Here is a 17265-nt window from a genome sequence, read left to right on the forward strand (position 1 = left end):
CCCAGAAAGGTACTGGGCACTCCATGGCATTTCCAAGGAGCTGAGGTGGGGCCTAATGTGAATAAGCAATATTTACAAGCCAAAGCTCTAGGACTCCTGGCTACATAATCATCTTGAGGTGGGTAATTCTTGCCTCCAAGAGTGTGGGACGCTGAAGACAAATCATAGGCCAAAGTCTGTAGATGGCCTCAGTGTGCGCATCTCCTGAGACAGGGCAAGCAATGAAGACAGGAAACACTTGACTGAATTGGTTTTCTCATTTTTCATAAAAAACATCCAATTTAATAAAAATTAACCACACTTTTTCACAATAATAGCTACTCTTTATTTTCTTCCCAGGAAATTCTACACACTTTATCTCTATTCCTCATAGCAACTGCAAGGCATGAATGATCACTCTTATTTTAGATAAGGAAAGTGAGACTCAAGAAGGTTATTTAATAAGGGCAAAGTCACACAGCTAGTGAATGTTAGTCAAGAATCTTGGGTTTGTCTGACTCCAAAATTCATGACTTTTCACTATGACTTTCAATTTTTAATTATCACCAACTTCCAAACTCCCCAGAACCAAATGCCTACACACACACACACACACACACACACACATACACACACACACACACACACACACACCCCTCAACTAGGACATGAGATTTTGAAATCTGACGTTTCCATTATGGACATATAGCATGATCCTTAAAATCTAGCAGCCAAAGCACAGGTGCTGAGAATAAGCAAGTTTTCTGGAGAAAATCCATTTCAGTTTCCTGTTATTAAACAAGTTGATGCAGGGTCTCAGGATTGAGCAGAGGTTGTGCTGGGATTTGACTCTAGATGTACGGGCTGGTGGGCAATACAGAGATAGTTCATAGACTATTTCAGTGCATGGCAGAAGATAGGAAATAGCCCAATAGAAGAGAGAAGAGAGTTCTAGTGATTGCAAGATGATGCATTCCTTCCAGTTGGGGCAATGAAGGAAGATGTCATGGGGAAAAGGGAACAGAAGGGAATCCATGCCTTGGGTATATACATAGGAAGGTTCCTCACAAGTCACAGCACCAACGATCCCATGCATCAGGAGGAGTGCCTGTTTACAGATGAGGTAGAAAGGAGGTGGCCTTCCAACCTTCCAAAGGTGGCATGTCAGCGGGTAGGTCAGGTGAGCTGCTTTGCTGCATCCAGAGTGTGTTGTCGTCACTACAACAAACTTCAAATGCTGTTCAATGGTGCCCTGGCTGATGGGAGGTAGGGCGAGGTCAGGAGTAGATCAGGCAAGTGGGGTTTGAGCCCCTACCCAAGTTTCACTGTAGTAGTTGTGCTTGGAATATACAGTCGCATATGCTTTAACAATGGTGATACTTTCTGAGAAATGTGTTAGGTGATTTAGTCATTGTTCAGATGTCACAGGGTATACAATCCTAGATAGTAAAGCCTAATACCCACCCAGGTTTATATAGAGACTACTTTTGTATATGTGGTCTGTATATGTGCATATGTGGCTGAACAAAATGTCAGTATGTAGCACAAGGTTGTATATTTATAGCTGGGTTTCAAAATGATATTCCATTGCAATAAAAGTTCTACTGCTAACAAAAGTCTGAAGCCCTGCACTACACATACTATGTGATGAGTGAATGAGTCAGGCCTTGGAGTTTGGGCAGGGCAGAAAAAGCATATGACCCATGCAGAGAGGCAGTAAGGACTGTGGCTAAGCAAGCACTTTCCTCACTCTGGAGTGAATTGACCTGCGTTCAAAATCAGGACTACTATACATGCTTAGCTTTGTGACCCTGGATAAGCTTCTTCCCCCGCCTCTGTTTTAGCTTCTTCCCCCCGCCCCCAGATATATTTATTTATTTACACACACACACACACACACACACACACACACACACACACAAGAGCTGGGTGTAGGCCAGAGTCTGTATGAAGGAGAGTGAGAGGGTTCATCAGAGAACAAGTGGGGAACAGAAGAGGTGACCTACTGAAATATGCTGCTAAGGGGAGCAGTGGGCGAGACAGGAGAGGTCTGCTGTGACATGTGGGCTAGCTCCCTGTCTGGGCATCAAATTCACGAACTGATACCATAGTAGCTGGCGATAGCCTGATACCACTGAGGCCTTGAACCCTGCACCTCTAGAGAGGCCTCAGTTTTATCTTCTTCATGTTCAAAATGGCCATCAAATCTCGTAGAACTGTTGAGCTCAACATACAAAAGATACAGTGTCTGGCACTTAGCACACAATGTTCCTACTAACTTGTTGAAAATAGTAAAACTAGTCATAGGAGGTAATACAGCAAAGACACAGCAAGAAACTGTAGGAGGAATTCTTAGGGAAACTGAGAAATCTTCCTCCTCTCCAAAGGAGTTGCTGAGATTCTGAGCTTGCCTCGTATTTTCCTAGCCTTGATAAAGATGGGCTAGCACCAATGAAAACACACCTAAAAGATGCGGGGTCTGTGGGCCCCAACCTACTGGGTTGTGGTTGTGTCCTCATCATTGCTCCTTAGCTGGTTCAGCAAGAAGCTCAGTGGGGCTGTGAATAATGAAGTCCGTAACCCCAAACACCCAAATTAATTTATTGCCACTGCTCACAGCAGATGGTCACAGAAACCTTTGGCTCGACTTGGCTCTTGCACCAAAAAGCCTAGAGCAGAAGGAGGCAAACCCTGGAGGCTTCCTCCGCTGGCTGGCTGGGGCCTTGCCATGGGCAGAATTCTGCGGGTCAGTGGGGTCTCGAGTCCCTTTTAGGCTCTTTCCATCTAAGACTGCCAATGAATGAATTTTCCATAAAGGTTTTGATGGCTCCCACAATTCTTTTCTGTCTGATTCACTGCTGTCTCTCATTGTCCAGAACAGCAGCACATTCCTGTGAGTGAGTGAATGAATGACTGTCATATTCAGGGTGACCAACCTCTGTATTTTCATGACATATGACAGAAACAATGGCCCACAGAGCATCCATGGCCATCTACTGAACAACCAGCTAGATGGGGTCTTGCCAATGCCTGGTTGTTGATGCCCACCTACTGCCACAGCTGACAGTGCCCACTGGGCCTCAGTTTCCCTTTGGAGAAGTTTGATCTTTTCTCACTTGCTCTGGAAGGGAGGGTAGCGAGCACAGAGGATGAAGGTCAGCTGCTGTGGAGCATGCTCCTTTCATGCACACTCTGCCAGAAACAAGAGAGTTGCAAGTTCCCATGGACGTCACTGTCTCATGGAAGAGATGAGGAAACCAAAGCACTGAGACATTAAGCAAGTAGCCCAAGGCCTCAGCATTGTGCAGGAGAGCAAAATACTTGGCCTCTATGCAGAGTTTCTGGACAATACTTTCCAGGGTTCTCTCTGCTTGTGTAGGTCATAGTCTGGAAGAGGCACCTCGAACCTGCTGGGCATCTGGATTCTTCTACATATTATAAATACATCACACCTACAACATCAGATTTTATACACATACCTAGATACATACAGACAATATGCACATAGACACATATTCAGAGATACTATGATGAATATAAACTATTCTGTGGTCCTATTTATATTTACCGAAAAGCTTAGATAAGCTCAGCTCCCTTTATTTTGTGCTCATTTATTACATAGTAGTGATACTGAAGGGGTGGGGGAAGTTAAACATTCTAAGTGTGAGAAAGGATAAATGTGCAATTGGTAAGAGCATACTCATGTTGTTACTACTTAGAATTTTTGCTTAGGCAAAATATTTAATGTGCTTTAAAGTTTAAGGTTCATCAAAAAAGAATATGGCTTAAATAAAAAGACTGGGAAATACTGTTCTGGAACTCAGCATGCTGGAACTTAGGAAATCACCTGGTCCAATGCCCCCTTTAAAGATAAGGGAACTTCCATCCCGAGAGGTTAAGTGTTTCCTTAAGGTCAAATAGCTGTTTATTCACTGCCGAGAGGAACGGTCATGTGGACGCTGTTGTATGTTCGTGGCACCTACACTAAGGGGAGTCCAGGGTTTGCTATTGACCAAGGTGAGGGAATTAATTGTACCAAAGATGCAAAGATACTGGGGAAGCCAATTTCTAAACACACCTGGATTTTTTTTTTTAAAACAAGGAAAAGAAGAGCTGTACCTGAAGTTTGACTACAAGGCATTTCAGGGGGCAGGATAACCCAGCAGTCCCCACACTGGGCAACCCTTGGCTCCACTCCTTCCTTTGTGCCAATATGGGGAGTCTCTGTCTGGCCCTCTGTCTCAGGGGACAAAAGTCAGGCTGCAGGAGCGATTCTTCAAGCCACTGCTCTCCCCTGTCTTTGCCAATGGAAAGGATGGTTGATAGTTTTTCACTCTAGTACCATCTACCTAAACAGCTTGCAGGTTTTCTCTCATTTGTCCTGACAGAGCTGAGCGTTTCAGTAGAAGGACTACATTCGCTCTTAAAATAGTTACACTATTCGCAGAGGCAGAGCCCCAGGAACAATCTACCCACAGCCTTGGGCTAAGCTAGACACAAGGCCAGCATTCCGCGTTGGGGGAGTCAAAGAGGAGGCCATTCTCCTGGGAGTGGCAGCTGCCAATGTGCCGGGCGGGTGCAGGAGTCCACTTACCGCAGTGCGACTGGAAAACCTGTGGCTTGACGACCTGATTACAGGCACTGCACACTACGAGATAGAAGTCGTCATGTGCTGGATAATGGCCAAATAAGTGCATATCTGTGGGGGAGATGAAAATAGGTTTCTTTGAAAAAGCAATTAAGTCTCAGAAGGTGTACAGTTTCCTCTTGGAATTTCCTCAAGGACAGTTTCTCAAACAAGACATGCACAAAGACACTATCTTTACTAATGGGAACTCAGTCTGTCATAAAGCAGCTCCCCAACTCTCAGAGAAGCAATTGCTTCCTACCTCACTCCACCATAGGAAATGGTCTGCTACCTCTGTTGGTTTAGTCAGCGGTGCTGGGGACTGGCCTGAGACATAGGCTGTGGGGGAATCATCCTACCCTAAGATCCCAAGTATTAGTGGGAAGCAATGGGGTTCCAGTTATCTTAGGATGGGGGGAGTTCCTTTGAGTAATTTCTGATTTAAACTGTTTTTTTTTTTTCCAGGTGAGAAAGGAGTAAGGGGGGAGAGAGGAGAATTTTCCTGACCACAGCAGTTCCCTGTGTGCCTCTTGAGGCACATATTATCTGAAGGAGACCCTGAGACAAAAGGAAGGTTCTAGGCAAGTGGTTTGTTTGCTGACATCATTATCCATTCTTCATGCCCCATTGTGCCATACTGGGTGCCTGAGGATACCTTCTGGGCAAGAGGAGGGTTCTGTTCTCTTGCAGCTTATGGTAGCAAGAAGAGACAACATTGTAGCTTTGTAATCACACAAGTCATTTGACGGTAGCTAGTATGTGCAGAAGATGTACATGGTTTCTTGAGAGTGTGGCAGGTAGACCTAACTTGGTGTTGGAGAGACTTCCCTGGGCGAGGACAGTCAGCTGGGCTCTCAGGAGAATGGGGTTAAAGAAATAAAGGGTCTGGGAAATTTCCAGGTCTGTGTCAGAGAAACGTCTTGACTAGATCAGAAGAATAAGAGGAACGTTTAAGTCTTGAACCAAGGAAAGCATTTTGAATGTGACTTTAATAATATGGAAAGCTACTAAGGATTTTTAAGCAAATAAGTGACAGAATCAGCTATACACAGTGATGTGGCCTAAGAGACATAAACATGTAGGTCCACACAAAAACTAGTACATTCACGTCTATAGTAGCATTAGTCATAAGAGCCAAAAAAGTCTAAACAACCCAAACATTATCAACTGCTGAATGGATAAACAAATGTGAAATACTATCCAGTCATGAAAAGGAATTATGTATTGATCTGAGTCACAACATGGGTAAACAATGAAAACATCACGCCAAATGAAAGAACCAGGCACAAAAAGTCTATATATTGAATCATTTCATTTATATGAAATACCCTGAAGGACAATATAGAGCCAAAAATTAGATTAGTGCTTGGACTGGGGCAAGAGAGCTAGAGTGAACTGGGGGATGGCTGTTAAAGGGTACAGGGTTTCTTTTCAAAGTGATGGAAATGTTCTCCAATTGACAGCAGTGATCCTACGAATATATTACAAATGACTGAGTTGTACAGTTTAAGTGGGTAATTATATACTACCTGAATTATATCTCATTAAGTTACCAGTAAAAAAAAAATTAGTTCTAAAGAAACTGGTGGTCACATCTCCTGGTTCACCCTGGGGTGGAGGCAGAGTGTTGGGGTCACCTCAGCTTGACATTTCTCAGTTGACTCTAGAATCACTTTGGCTCTGAGAGGAGGGTGGTCATAACTGTTGACAGGTTTGACAAAGGACTTCAAAGTATTAAATCACTCGAAAGCCACAAACTTCTCAAACTTTTGCACTCCCACACTTTTAACCTATGCCTCTAGAAAACTTCAGCTACAGTCCTGGCCACAGAGAAGAGCTGGTTCCTCGTGATGTGGAGACAGCTCTGTTATAACTCAAAAAATATTTAACGGAGGCACCTTGGCTTGGTCTCTTTACTGAAAGCAGCCCTGCTGCTTAGAGGGAAACTGAATTGACACCTTGGTCAGATGTGAGGCCTTGCTGCCCTGGGGACCTGTGGCTGGAATAGGAAGACTAATCCTGTAAGTTCTAACTTACTGGTGTCTTGGGTGGGGCCTGTTATTTCCTTCTCTAAGACCTGTGTCTATTTCCACATCTGACTAACACTTGTTACTGGAGAAGAGTGTTATTACTCAGTGCCTGTAGGTGGGGAAGCCTGTGGAACGAGGCTGAGAGAGAACAGAGCCATGATGAGAGTCTTGAACTGTAAGGAAACCAAGTTGGGCTGATCTAAAATGTCTGGGAACCTCGGGCCCAGAGCTTCCTAGCACAGAGAGCATGCTTCCTGGTCCTTAATTGCCAACACCAAGCTTGTTTTACTTTTTATTTATGAAAATATTTCTTTTTTACTGAAGTATAAAGTATAAAAATATTTATGGTAAATATTCACTCTTAAAATAACAAAAGAGATCCATGTTCTTTGAAGATACATTTGAAAAACACAGGAAAATGAGAAGAAACAAACAAAACCACTGGCAACCTTTATGAACATTTACTGCCTCATTTAGGTTTAGTCACATTTTATATCCAGGAACAGGTGAACCCAGGAACAGGTGAAGCCTCAGACTCCCTTATCACTCAGCAAACTCTTACTGAGGTGCCTCGTATCTCTTCTCCAATAGTTCAAGCTATAATGGCATACAAGTTTCCATTAATTAAAATTTCTTAAAGCAACAATGTGCATCATAAAGGATGCAAATGGAAGGCTGAGGTGAGACATAGTAGAGTTGGGGACTATGCCTGAATCTTTGTGGGACACGTTGGAGGACCACTCATCTGAGGCCTGTCAGGGCTGCAGCTGATCCAATTCTGGATTCCTTCAGATATCTGTAGAGTCACCTACCTTTACTACACACAACACACACACACATACAAACACACACACATCTCTTACATCACTGAATCAGAGACAGGCCACTCAAGGGTGTTTTCCATCGCAGGCCCTCCACCATTTGGGACTTTCCTTGGTTTTCTCGAGGGCAGCTTCAACCTTACACATGTCTGTTCAGAGTGTGGTCAGTGTCTCGTGGGGTCAGTGACAGGACCTGTTTGCCTGCTTGATAATTCCTTGGCAGGCAGATATTAGAATCTCTTTATAGGCTGCCCAGGTTCTAAACAGTGCCTGGTAAGAAAAGACACTTGGCTTCTTGAAATCCACCACTTTGTGTCCATAGGAGTCCATGGTTAGTGTACTATTTGACTAGATTAATAAAGGCTTAGGAGGAAGGACAGAGAAAGATGACAACTATCATGTTTGGCATGGTGCTAGATCTATTAATTAATTCTCTCTCTGAATTTACTACCCAAATAAAACACCATGTGGTTAAAAATAAAAACACTGGTGTACACCTGCCCCAGCTTGCCAGAGCTAACAATGCAAACATCTCCCCAGATCCATCTTCAGTGATGTCACAGTGGTTGTTTGAGATCAGCCATCATGGAAGTATTATTTACACCACAGAAATGCACAACCACTACAAATCAGGTCTTTTCTTTTGGAAAACCAGTTACTGAAGATTTATCAACAGACTACTGAACAAAGATGGACAAAAGAGGGAAAAGTGATATTAACTAGGGATGACCACTGTTGACATATTAGTCTAGGTACCCCTAGACTTTGTTATGTGGTAACATTATCTTAGGTCATCCTCAGAATTAACCTATGAAATTACCATTACATCCACTTCCCAGGCAAGGAAACAGAGACAAAAACAGTTTGCTTGTGATTACATGGCAGTTATTTGAAAGGTATGATGAGGATTCCAGTGAATTCTGACTCTAAACTCTGAACTCTAAAGTCAATACTCCCTTCACAACAAAAGGCCACTTCTTTATTAAAAGAGCAAGATCCCATTTCCTAGTTGAAGACACCAGTTTGGAAGAGTTGCTTGGGTGATTAATGAGGTGTTCCAAGGCTTTGTGAGCCTTGGATGAGCACAGGTGAGACCTATGCAGGAGCATAGGTCTGCAGTGAGAATGAGAGGTTTAGAGCACAGTGCTCGTTAGTTGTGCACATTCAGGGAATGTGTTTAACTTTTCTGAGTGTCAGTCTCCTCATCTATGAAATGGGCTAACGGTTCCTGCCTCTTGGGCTTGCTATGATGGCTTGCAAAGCTATCTGTACTTGTATCTTCTAACTGTATGGATTAAGAAGCAGTGGGGAGAAAGCTTTAATCAAAGTCATCTCTATTTTTCAAAACTAACTTGATCCAGAAGTCCTTGCTGCAGGCAACACATTCTTTGACTCTCCTCCACAACCATTCATAGCAAAACTCCTGGGAAACCTGGGGGGGTCTCTGTGACCTGCAGAATTTCATGTATGTGTGTGTTTATGTGCACATATATGGGCAGACAAGCGCTGATAATCATTAGGAGGGTGCTCTCTCTGGAGTCTGAATTCTGAGAAAATGTGCAGGAAGAAGACAGGCTTTGTCTGATTTCAAATATAATGTTCTTCAACCATGTAAACTAACAAAGCCAAAGTTGTGCTTTGTTGCATTTTGCCTGCAAATGGGTCACACATACATCAAAAAGGGTGATAGCACCACCATGGCATAACCACCATAGTTACCTACCTTAGTCATTCATCGTCCTGGCCTGATCACAGGCTAGGAGAAAGCAAGCTCCATTAGCTTCCTTCTGCAGATGGGAGAAACAGAAGTACACTTGCTCCTGGGTCAGTATTGTTTGGTTTTTGACCCTAACCCACTAACCACACATAAAAATCTCTATCCACCTATCTATCCATGCATCCTTAAAATATGTGCATTGCGGCCCTCCCTGGTGGCGCAGCGGGTTGAAGCGCTGTACTAAGAAGCTTAAGCCACTTCCTCATGAGTTCGATCCCTGCCTGCCCCAGAGGAGATCCACATGGCACAGCAGACCTCTCCTGGCCCACCCACCGCTCCCCTCAGCGGTATACTTCGTAGATCTGCCTGTTCTGCTCCCCGCTCTGTCTCTGGTGAATCCTCTCACCCTCCGCATCTCAGGCCTGTACCCCAGTTCTCTATGAATAAATAAATCTTTTTAAAAAATGTGCATTGCATTATGATACTACTTGTTCTACTTGTTCCTTTTTGTTTTGCTGTGTTCTATTTTATAGAAGATGCTTGTTGAGATCTCTAAATTAATTTCATGATGTTTTAAAAGGTCACAACTCAAAGTGTGAAAAGCCCTCTTCCAGGCAACCTACTGATTTGAGCAGAGTTGAGTTGGGACTTGCAGGGCCTAGCTGGTCTTCAGTGGTCATGTTCTTCAGTGGTCATGTAGGAGTTTGAAGCCATGAGCTGTCACAAGTGTCAATTATTTGCTGGTGCCCACTGTCCCAACTCATAAGAGCTGCCTGTATCTCTTTCCAGCTCTGCATTCCACAAGACAAGCTGGTATCTTGAATCACCCAAAGTGGGAGTATTTATGCCATGGGAGTCAACAGCTCCCACAAATCAAGGTTTCTTCCCTTGGAGAGCTGGTTGTTAAAACATTTACTAGCAGGTCAATGCCTAGTGTCCACATTGGAGAGAAAGCTATTCATCATCTACTGCAGAAAGATTTTTGTGTACTTGTAAGAAATCACTATATTTATATAAAATTATGGTGTGGTATTGATAATTAACCCAAGAACTTATGTATATAACAGAGTCAAGTAAACATGTTGCTCACTTTCTGTACCAAATGAGCATATAAAGGTTACAAGTTGTCCATGGTCTGGTGGTGGGTGAGTTTGGGGTTATGGATAGTGGGGCTGGAGGATTAAACTCCTGAAGTTCTGTTCAATGCCTGCCAATTGAATGCTTAAGGGTTATTAATGGAGAGTACTCATAAATTAGGTTACCAGCATTAAACGAATACTCTGTATAAATTTATCATGTAGGCTGTTCTCATTGTACCTACTTAAGGCAGGCAGCTCTTCACTTCTTTAACTCCTGGTAAAATTCTCATTTGTAGCAGTGGCAGCTATCAATTGCATTCATATTGCAGGACTGCTCCCTGATAGCATGTGATGCATCCCCCCGCCCCTCAAACTTGTGGTCCTTACCACCTCCATTTCCTTGCACACATACCCTTTCTTCTCCCAGATGTCAGAGAAGGGAGGAAGGGGGAAGGAGAGACAAAGTTTAGGCTGACAGAATGCTTTCTATGAAAACAAAATAATAACACTGATTTCCCTGTATAGTTGGTGAACTGTTTTCTATGTCAATACTGAAAAAGAAACTGACAGAATGGGAGTAGTATTTCATTCAAGAAAAACAGCTTTCTGAGGGGAACAGTTTCCACAAGCAAAGTCATGTGTGTGTATAAACTTTGGTTTATATCTGGTATTCATGTTGCAAAAATGGCTGCGGTTAAGGAAAAGGCAGAATGACGTCTTCAATTCTCTATTTGTACAGGACTTGTGTCTAAGGTGGGAAGACAGCTGGTTTTGTGGATTCAGGATCAAACTAGATGCTATATGCTTCTGAATTTGCCCTTGGACAACTTCCAAATCATGAGACTTTGACATTATGAAGCAACAACTGGTGATAGCGCAAAAGATGAAAAACTTCATTAAGGGAAAGTAAGCAAGGGTTGATTCCTTTTGCAAGTTGGGCTGCAGGGAGAAGCTGCAAAAGAGCTGCCTGCCTTAAGGCAGTGGCTAGTATTGGTGATACTTAGACATGTTATAGAAAACTCGTCGGTGGGAAAAAATAGATGGCAAAAGAGACAACTTGAGAAAAAAAGCCCTAGAAAATGGTCTTATGTTTCCCTAAAAGGCTTTTCCAGGGTTGCGAGGCCACCCCAGTTACTATAGAAAGTATAAAAATGTCAACATCGCACGTGCAACAACATTCCAGTATATTACAAAAATTCATATAGTTAAAAAATTAGCTTTCCCTTTTAACTGGGTCTAAAAAATCATGGTGATGGGAAAAAAAATCGATTGTATTTATATAATTTCAACACACCTTGTCCTTTCCAAGAACAAAAACGTGAGCCCGGTCTGAAATATAAACCTCTCGATGGGATGACTAGAAACACAGACCTCCAGGGGACCTGACAAAATGACAAGCCTGTAATGGGGGCAGGGGAGTTAGGCACCAGTGGACTTCCTTGGGAAAAAATCAAAGACATGGGCTGGGGCTGGCGGTGGTTTTGACTTGTGGGCCAACATAAACTCAGCCCAGGGAAATTACTGGGATAACCAGTCGCTGAGGTCCGAGTGTGCCTATGATGTGTCCACCTGCAAGAAAGACACACACCTTCTCAGGTGGCGGCCCTCTCCCAGGAGAGGCTAGCCCTGAGAGCCTCCCTCTCCCCCATTAATCTTAATATTCTTATTATACAGTTTTTATTAATTTGTCTTTTCTCTGCTAGTGGAGTTTTCAGCTGTATTTTAATCACTTATGTCAAATGGAAAGCTTGAGGGGACATTAAAAAAAAGTCTCTCCTTTGCTTTGATAGGAGCAAATGTTGGATAGCATCCAACATCTAAAGTCACCAAGCCAGAACAATGTGGAATCTTCAGACTTGAGCACCCCACCCCACCCCCAGCCAAACACCTGTCCACTCTTCTAGAAACAGGTGGTCACTTTCTGTTTTTCTGATCTCTGAGGCCTCCTCTCCTCCCCAAGGTAAGGTATCAAAAACAATAAATATGGAAATGGAAACTGAAACACATGACTGGAAAAGCAGGTGGTGACACTAAGCTTTACTCCCTCACTGAGGGTGCACAGTGTGTGAGGTACAAACACCTCACTTTTCTTCCCTTACAAAGCAAGCACTAAAGAGTTCCCCAGTCTCTCAAACTGCTAAACATGGAGCTTCCCTACCACCCAGCAATCCCACTCCTAGGTATCTGCCCAAAAGACACAAAAACACTGATTCAAAAAGATACCTGCACCCCCATGTTTACTGCTGCTTTATTCACAATTGGAAAGACATGGAAACAGCCCAAATGCTCAAAAATGGATGACTGGATTAAAAAGATGTGGTACATATACACAATGGAATATTATTCAGCAACCAAAAAAAAAAAAATGAAACACATGTCTTTTGCAGCAACATGGATGGAACTGGAAAAGATCATGCTTAGTGAAATAAGCCATAAAGAAAAGGAAAAATACTGGATGGTTTCTCTCATAGCAGGAATATAATAGAACAGGTGAGAAAATAATGATGATGATGAACAGCTATATATCAGAGACATTTTTGAGGGGGTGGAGTGGGGAATGGGATCAAAAACAGTGGGGGAAGGTAAATGCACTGGTCTATGGTGATGGTACATGGGTGATTTGGTGATGGGAAACCCAAGGGGATTGCAACTGAGATGGAAAAATGCACAAAAATACATAAAAATAAACTATTTTATAAAAAAAAGTTCCCCAGTCTCTTCTGGCTATGGCTGGCTCAGAGAGCACCCCCTTGCCAGGCCTGGTAGTAGGGGACACTGGGAGAGTTGGTGGGGGGCCAGTGGAAGCTCCCTTTTATGCTGCATAAACCATCTCTTCCTCACCCAACCCAACCAACCCACAAGCCCTAGCCAACCAGTGGATCCACAGGAGACATCCTGATCTCATCTTCCTCCAGAGAAGAAACTTAGCAAACATGTATTTACAGTGTATTAAAACAAGAGGGGCTACACTGGGTTCCAGAGCTACCCCTTCTCCCAGACCTTGTATCTAAAGTCATCCTCTCTCAATAGCCTTCCTCTGACTTCCACTCAGACTCAGAAGAGCTCTCAAGGCTCACAATGACTCAAGAGAGAGAAAAGCAGCAACAACATATTGCAGGGAATTCTAGTCCCTTCATCTGACTTGTGGCTAGATAAGTAGAGAGGCTGGCAAAAGCTTTGGAGTAATCATAAGGCATCACCAGACCCACTCTTCTCTGAATTCTACCACCCGAGTCATTAAAATGCTGGCATGTTCATTTACATCCTTATGCCTACATTACCTTCAACTTGAGAACAGTTGAGATAATATTTGTTTTCACAAATTTATTAGGCCTCCTTGGGCATTTTTTCTCAGTTCTTCTTCAACAGGGCTTGCTTTGTTTCTTTGAAATAGATTTTTCCTACCCTGAGCCTCCCTGGTCAGAGAAATTTAAAGCTTTTCTGTGTGAGGCTACTTTCCAGTTGATTCTGGTTGCTTCTCCCACTTCCATTCTGAGGTATCTCTTGGGATCGGGGTTGGGTCTTCTGGCATAACTCGTGATGCCTTTCCTCTTTTCACACTTCTCTTGCCCCCAAGAGAAATCTTTGTTAGGTAGAGGCAAGTCTTATATTTCAGGAGAGAGGGCAAAGAGTATTTTATATAAGACAAAGAGAATTTTAGACCAAAGAGAAAAGTGCTATGAACGGTCAAGGGGAAATCAGTGGAAACATTGTTCTTGGTGTCTTTTCTTGGGGCAAGCTGACTCACATTGGAGAAGGGACTAACTGGTCACTTAATTTCCTCTCTGGTCCTTCAGTTAGGATAATGGCCATCAGGGAATATGTCAAGTTAGAATGGATGTGGAAGAGGAAAGGAAGGGCACACCCATGTTACAAAGAAAACACCTGGTAAAACAAGGTGAAATAAGGACAAAATTGGGTGTGTTTTTTTTTAAAGATTTATTTATTTATTCATACAGAACTGGGGTACAGGCCAGAGATGCGGAGGGTGAGAGGATTCATCAGAGACAGAGCGGGAAGCAGAACAGGTAGATCGATGAAGTACACTGCTGAGGGGAGCAGCGGGCGGGTCAGGAGAGGTCTGCCACGCCATGTGGGTCACCTCTGGGGCAGTCGGGGGTCAAACTCATGCGGAAGTGGCTTTAGTTTCTCAGTGCTGTGCTTTAACCTGCTGTGCCACCAGGGAGGGCCAGGTGTTTTGTTTTTAAGAGGAGTTAGTATGGGCTCTCCATTTCTCTATCTTCTCTCTCTCTCTCTGCTGTCTCTCATCTCTATCTTGTGATCTATAACATCTATCTTGACCTGGTATCCTACATCTTATCCATCTCCATTGTCTATCAGAGGAGACATTCTATTGTTTGAGTACTGTGGTTTTGGTTCTGAGGTGGACTTAGTTTTATTGCTACTCAAATGCTGTTTTGGAGTGGTGAGAATGAGATGTGGCTTTAGGAAGATAAATATAATTTTAAGTAGAAGAAAATAAGGGGTAAAAGAAACTAGACAACAGCAAAAAATAACATTGATGTTACAAACTACATGAGAGCAAGAATAAGCCACTTGCACTGCTGCACTGTCCCCATGCCACAGCACAGGCCCCCACCTAGCAGGAGCGAAGCAGAAGCCTGAGTCCAAGTTCTCCTTGGAGGCAACTAAACTCAGCATTTTCTCAGAAACTTGGATAAACTCTAGATTGTAAAAGCTGGCTGTTCTGAGGCATACCAAAGTCGATGTCTGCCAAACTAGCTTCCTGAGATTCATACACAAAGAGGTTTCCATTCTCTCTAGAAGGAAAAAGACAGAGTGCCCTGCACAAAGCAACATGGTGGGAATGGGGTGCTCAGCTGTCTGTAGGAGTCAAACCTCCCCTATGGGTGGCTCTCACAGTCGTGCTAAGACCAGGACACTTCTCACTAAGCCTTCTGTCACTGTCTGGAGGTTTTTAATTTAGAAACAGACTGGAAAAGTCAAAGAGCATCGACTACAAAGATACCTTGCCTGTCCCAACACAGCAATTGGGAGATTTCTTCAATGCCATGTTGCTGGACCACACTGAAAACAGAGTTTATGCAGATGCTCTCTAGCTGTGTCTCACAACTGCAGGACATGTGGCATTTACAAAGGCATAAGAAGAGGGCTTTGTCAGACTGTATCTCGGCAGGCCTCAGCTATCAAGTTACTGCTACTGATGCCAACCAGAACATTCAATGGAGACCACCCCAGAAAGTACCCCCATCCATTACTGCTCAGAAATACCAATCCTGCTCAGCTGCGGAGCCTGACAACAACACTGCTTGCCGATTCAGGGATGAGAAGGACTCACATGTTCGGAATTTGTCAGACTGCAGCCAGGAACAACAGGAAGTGCCAGTGCCTGGCAGGCTGGAATGAGCCCACCGCAGTGGTGAGCTGATTCCTAATGGAGGTCTCAGGCCAGAGACCCCTAAATCCAGGGGCACTTGTCAGCAGCTCCGAGCAAAAGCAGCACTGGCTTTTGCTGTAAATGGCAAACGGACTGTGGTATTTGTTTTCAGAAGATTGATTGTCAAGGATATGGGAACACATACGTACCTTTCAGGATTATAAGGACCACCCAAATGACGCAGCCAGAGTGCAGGGGTAAACATGTCATTTGACTCTGTCACGAGAAGCAACTACTTGGTGTAGCCAGAAGGCAGGGTAAAGAATTGTTTCATGGGCTCTCCCTGGTGGCACAGCAGTTTGGGATGCAGCACTGCAGGCTGGCTACAGGCGCTTCAGTGTGAGTTCGATCCCTGCCCCGGAGGTGACCCACATGGCAAGGCAGACCTCTCCTGACCTGCCTGCTGCTCCCCTCAGCAGTGTACTACTCTGTCTCTGGTGAGGCTTCTCACTGCCCCAGCACCTCTAGCTTGTACCCCAGTTTTGTATGTATATACAAATAAATCTTTGAATTAAAAATAAAAAAAGAATTGCTTCATGTCCTTGGGAATCAGTGTTCAAAGTAATTAAGCCATTGGGACAGCTAGACTGCAAAACGTTGACAGAAATCCCAAGGCATTTTCCTAGGAACAGGAAGCTTACAGAGGAGACAGCCACTCCAGATGAACCTGCCATTACACCAGTGCCCAAGAAGGGCCAGCATGTACCTTGGCCTGAGAGAACAAGGCATCTGATTATATCCAGGGCTCTCAAGCCAGCAATACACACTTCGATGGGGTAGGATTTAAAGCCGTTGGCCATCTGAACGTAGAGGCCCGGGAAGGAAAAATCCACCGTAGAGAGGATTACAGAAAGCTGTTTCGTTTCAAGGTAATGGAAAATAAGATTGATGAACTGGAGGAGAAAAATCACAATGTCTTCAATCATGAATCAAGTGTGAAGCCAGTTCTGTGCTCGAGGAAAAAGGGAGACTTGTAGCAAGATTGAGGCGGCTCAACCCAGCCCTTCCCCTGAATCACACGTTCAGCTTCTGCCAAGTCCTACCCCCTCCCTCCTTTTCTGCCACTCTGCTCTCTGCCTCTTACCCCACCATCTGCTCTCTGCCCCTTCCCTCACCACCCTGTTGAAGTCCTATGCAGCCTTCTAGGTCAGTTTTTTTAGTGTGGCCTCCTCAGGGGGAGTTCTCTGACTCTGGCAGAAACTAACCCAATCTCTATTCCTTGCATGGTTCTAAGCTTTTACTGCCCTCTCTACCTGGTGTTCACAGGTAGTGGTGGGTCTGCCTGTCTTCCCCATTTGTTCACTAATGTTGTAGGTATGGACTCAAGACATTTAACAGTTAAAAATTAAGGCTTCCAGAAACACACTCAAATGCTTATGAGAGCCCATGAATCAAAGCTGTCTTCCTAGGAGATCTAACTGGGGCAGCTGTGTGGTAGTGGAATGAACAAGAAATTCTTTCTTTGCTTTTAGCTGTCTGTGTAACACCAGGGAGGCCACAGAACCTCTCCGGACCTATCTATCGTCTTCTAAAAGTAGCAGTCATACCTTCCCCATAAGGTTGCTTCAAGGTTTAAATGAGATAACTTGTACT

The 17265-nt window shown here is 43.9% G+C and overlaps 1 protein-coding gene across 4 annotated transcripts in view; it reads right to left on the reverse strand.

The window, feature by feature from the left end:
• Positions 1-17265, reverse strand: part of ATXN7L1 (ataxin 7-like 1) — a 215545-nt gene that overhangs the window by 139444 nt on the left and 58836 nt on the right. For all 4 annotated transcript variants that reach the window (XM_004676920.2, XM_012721020.1, XM_012721019.1 and 1 more), the window contains exon 3: positions 4574-4678. In XM_004676920.2, the coding sequence (XP_004676977.1) occupies positions 4574-4678 (105 nt within the window). The remainder of the gene's footprint in view (positions 1-4573; positions 4679-17265) is intronic.

This window comes from Condylura cristata, unplaced genomic scaffold (assembly GCF_000260355.1).
Source record: "Condylura cristata isolate star-nosed mole 26May11 unplaced genomic scaffold, ConCri1.0 scaffold00005, whole genome shotgun sequence".
NCBI lineage: Eukaryota > Metazoa > Chordata > Mammalia > Eulipotyphla > Talpidae > Condylura > Condylura cristata.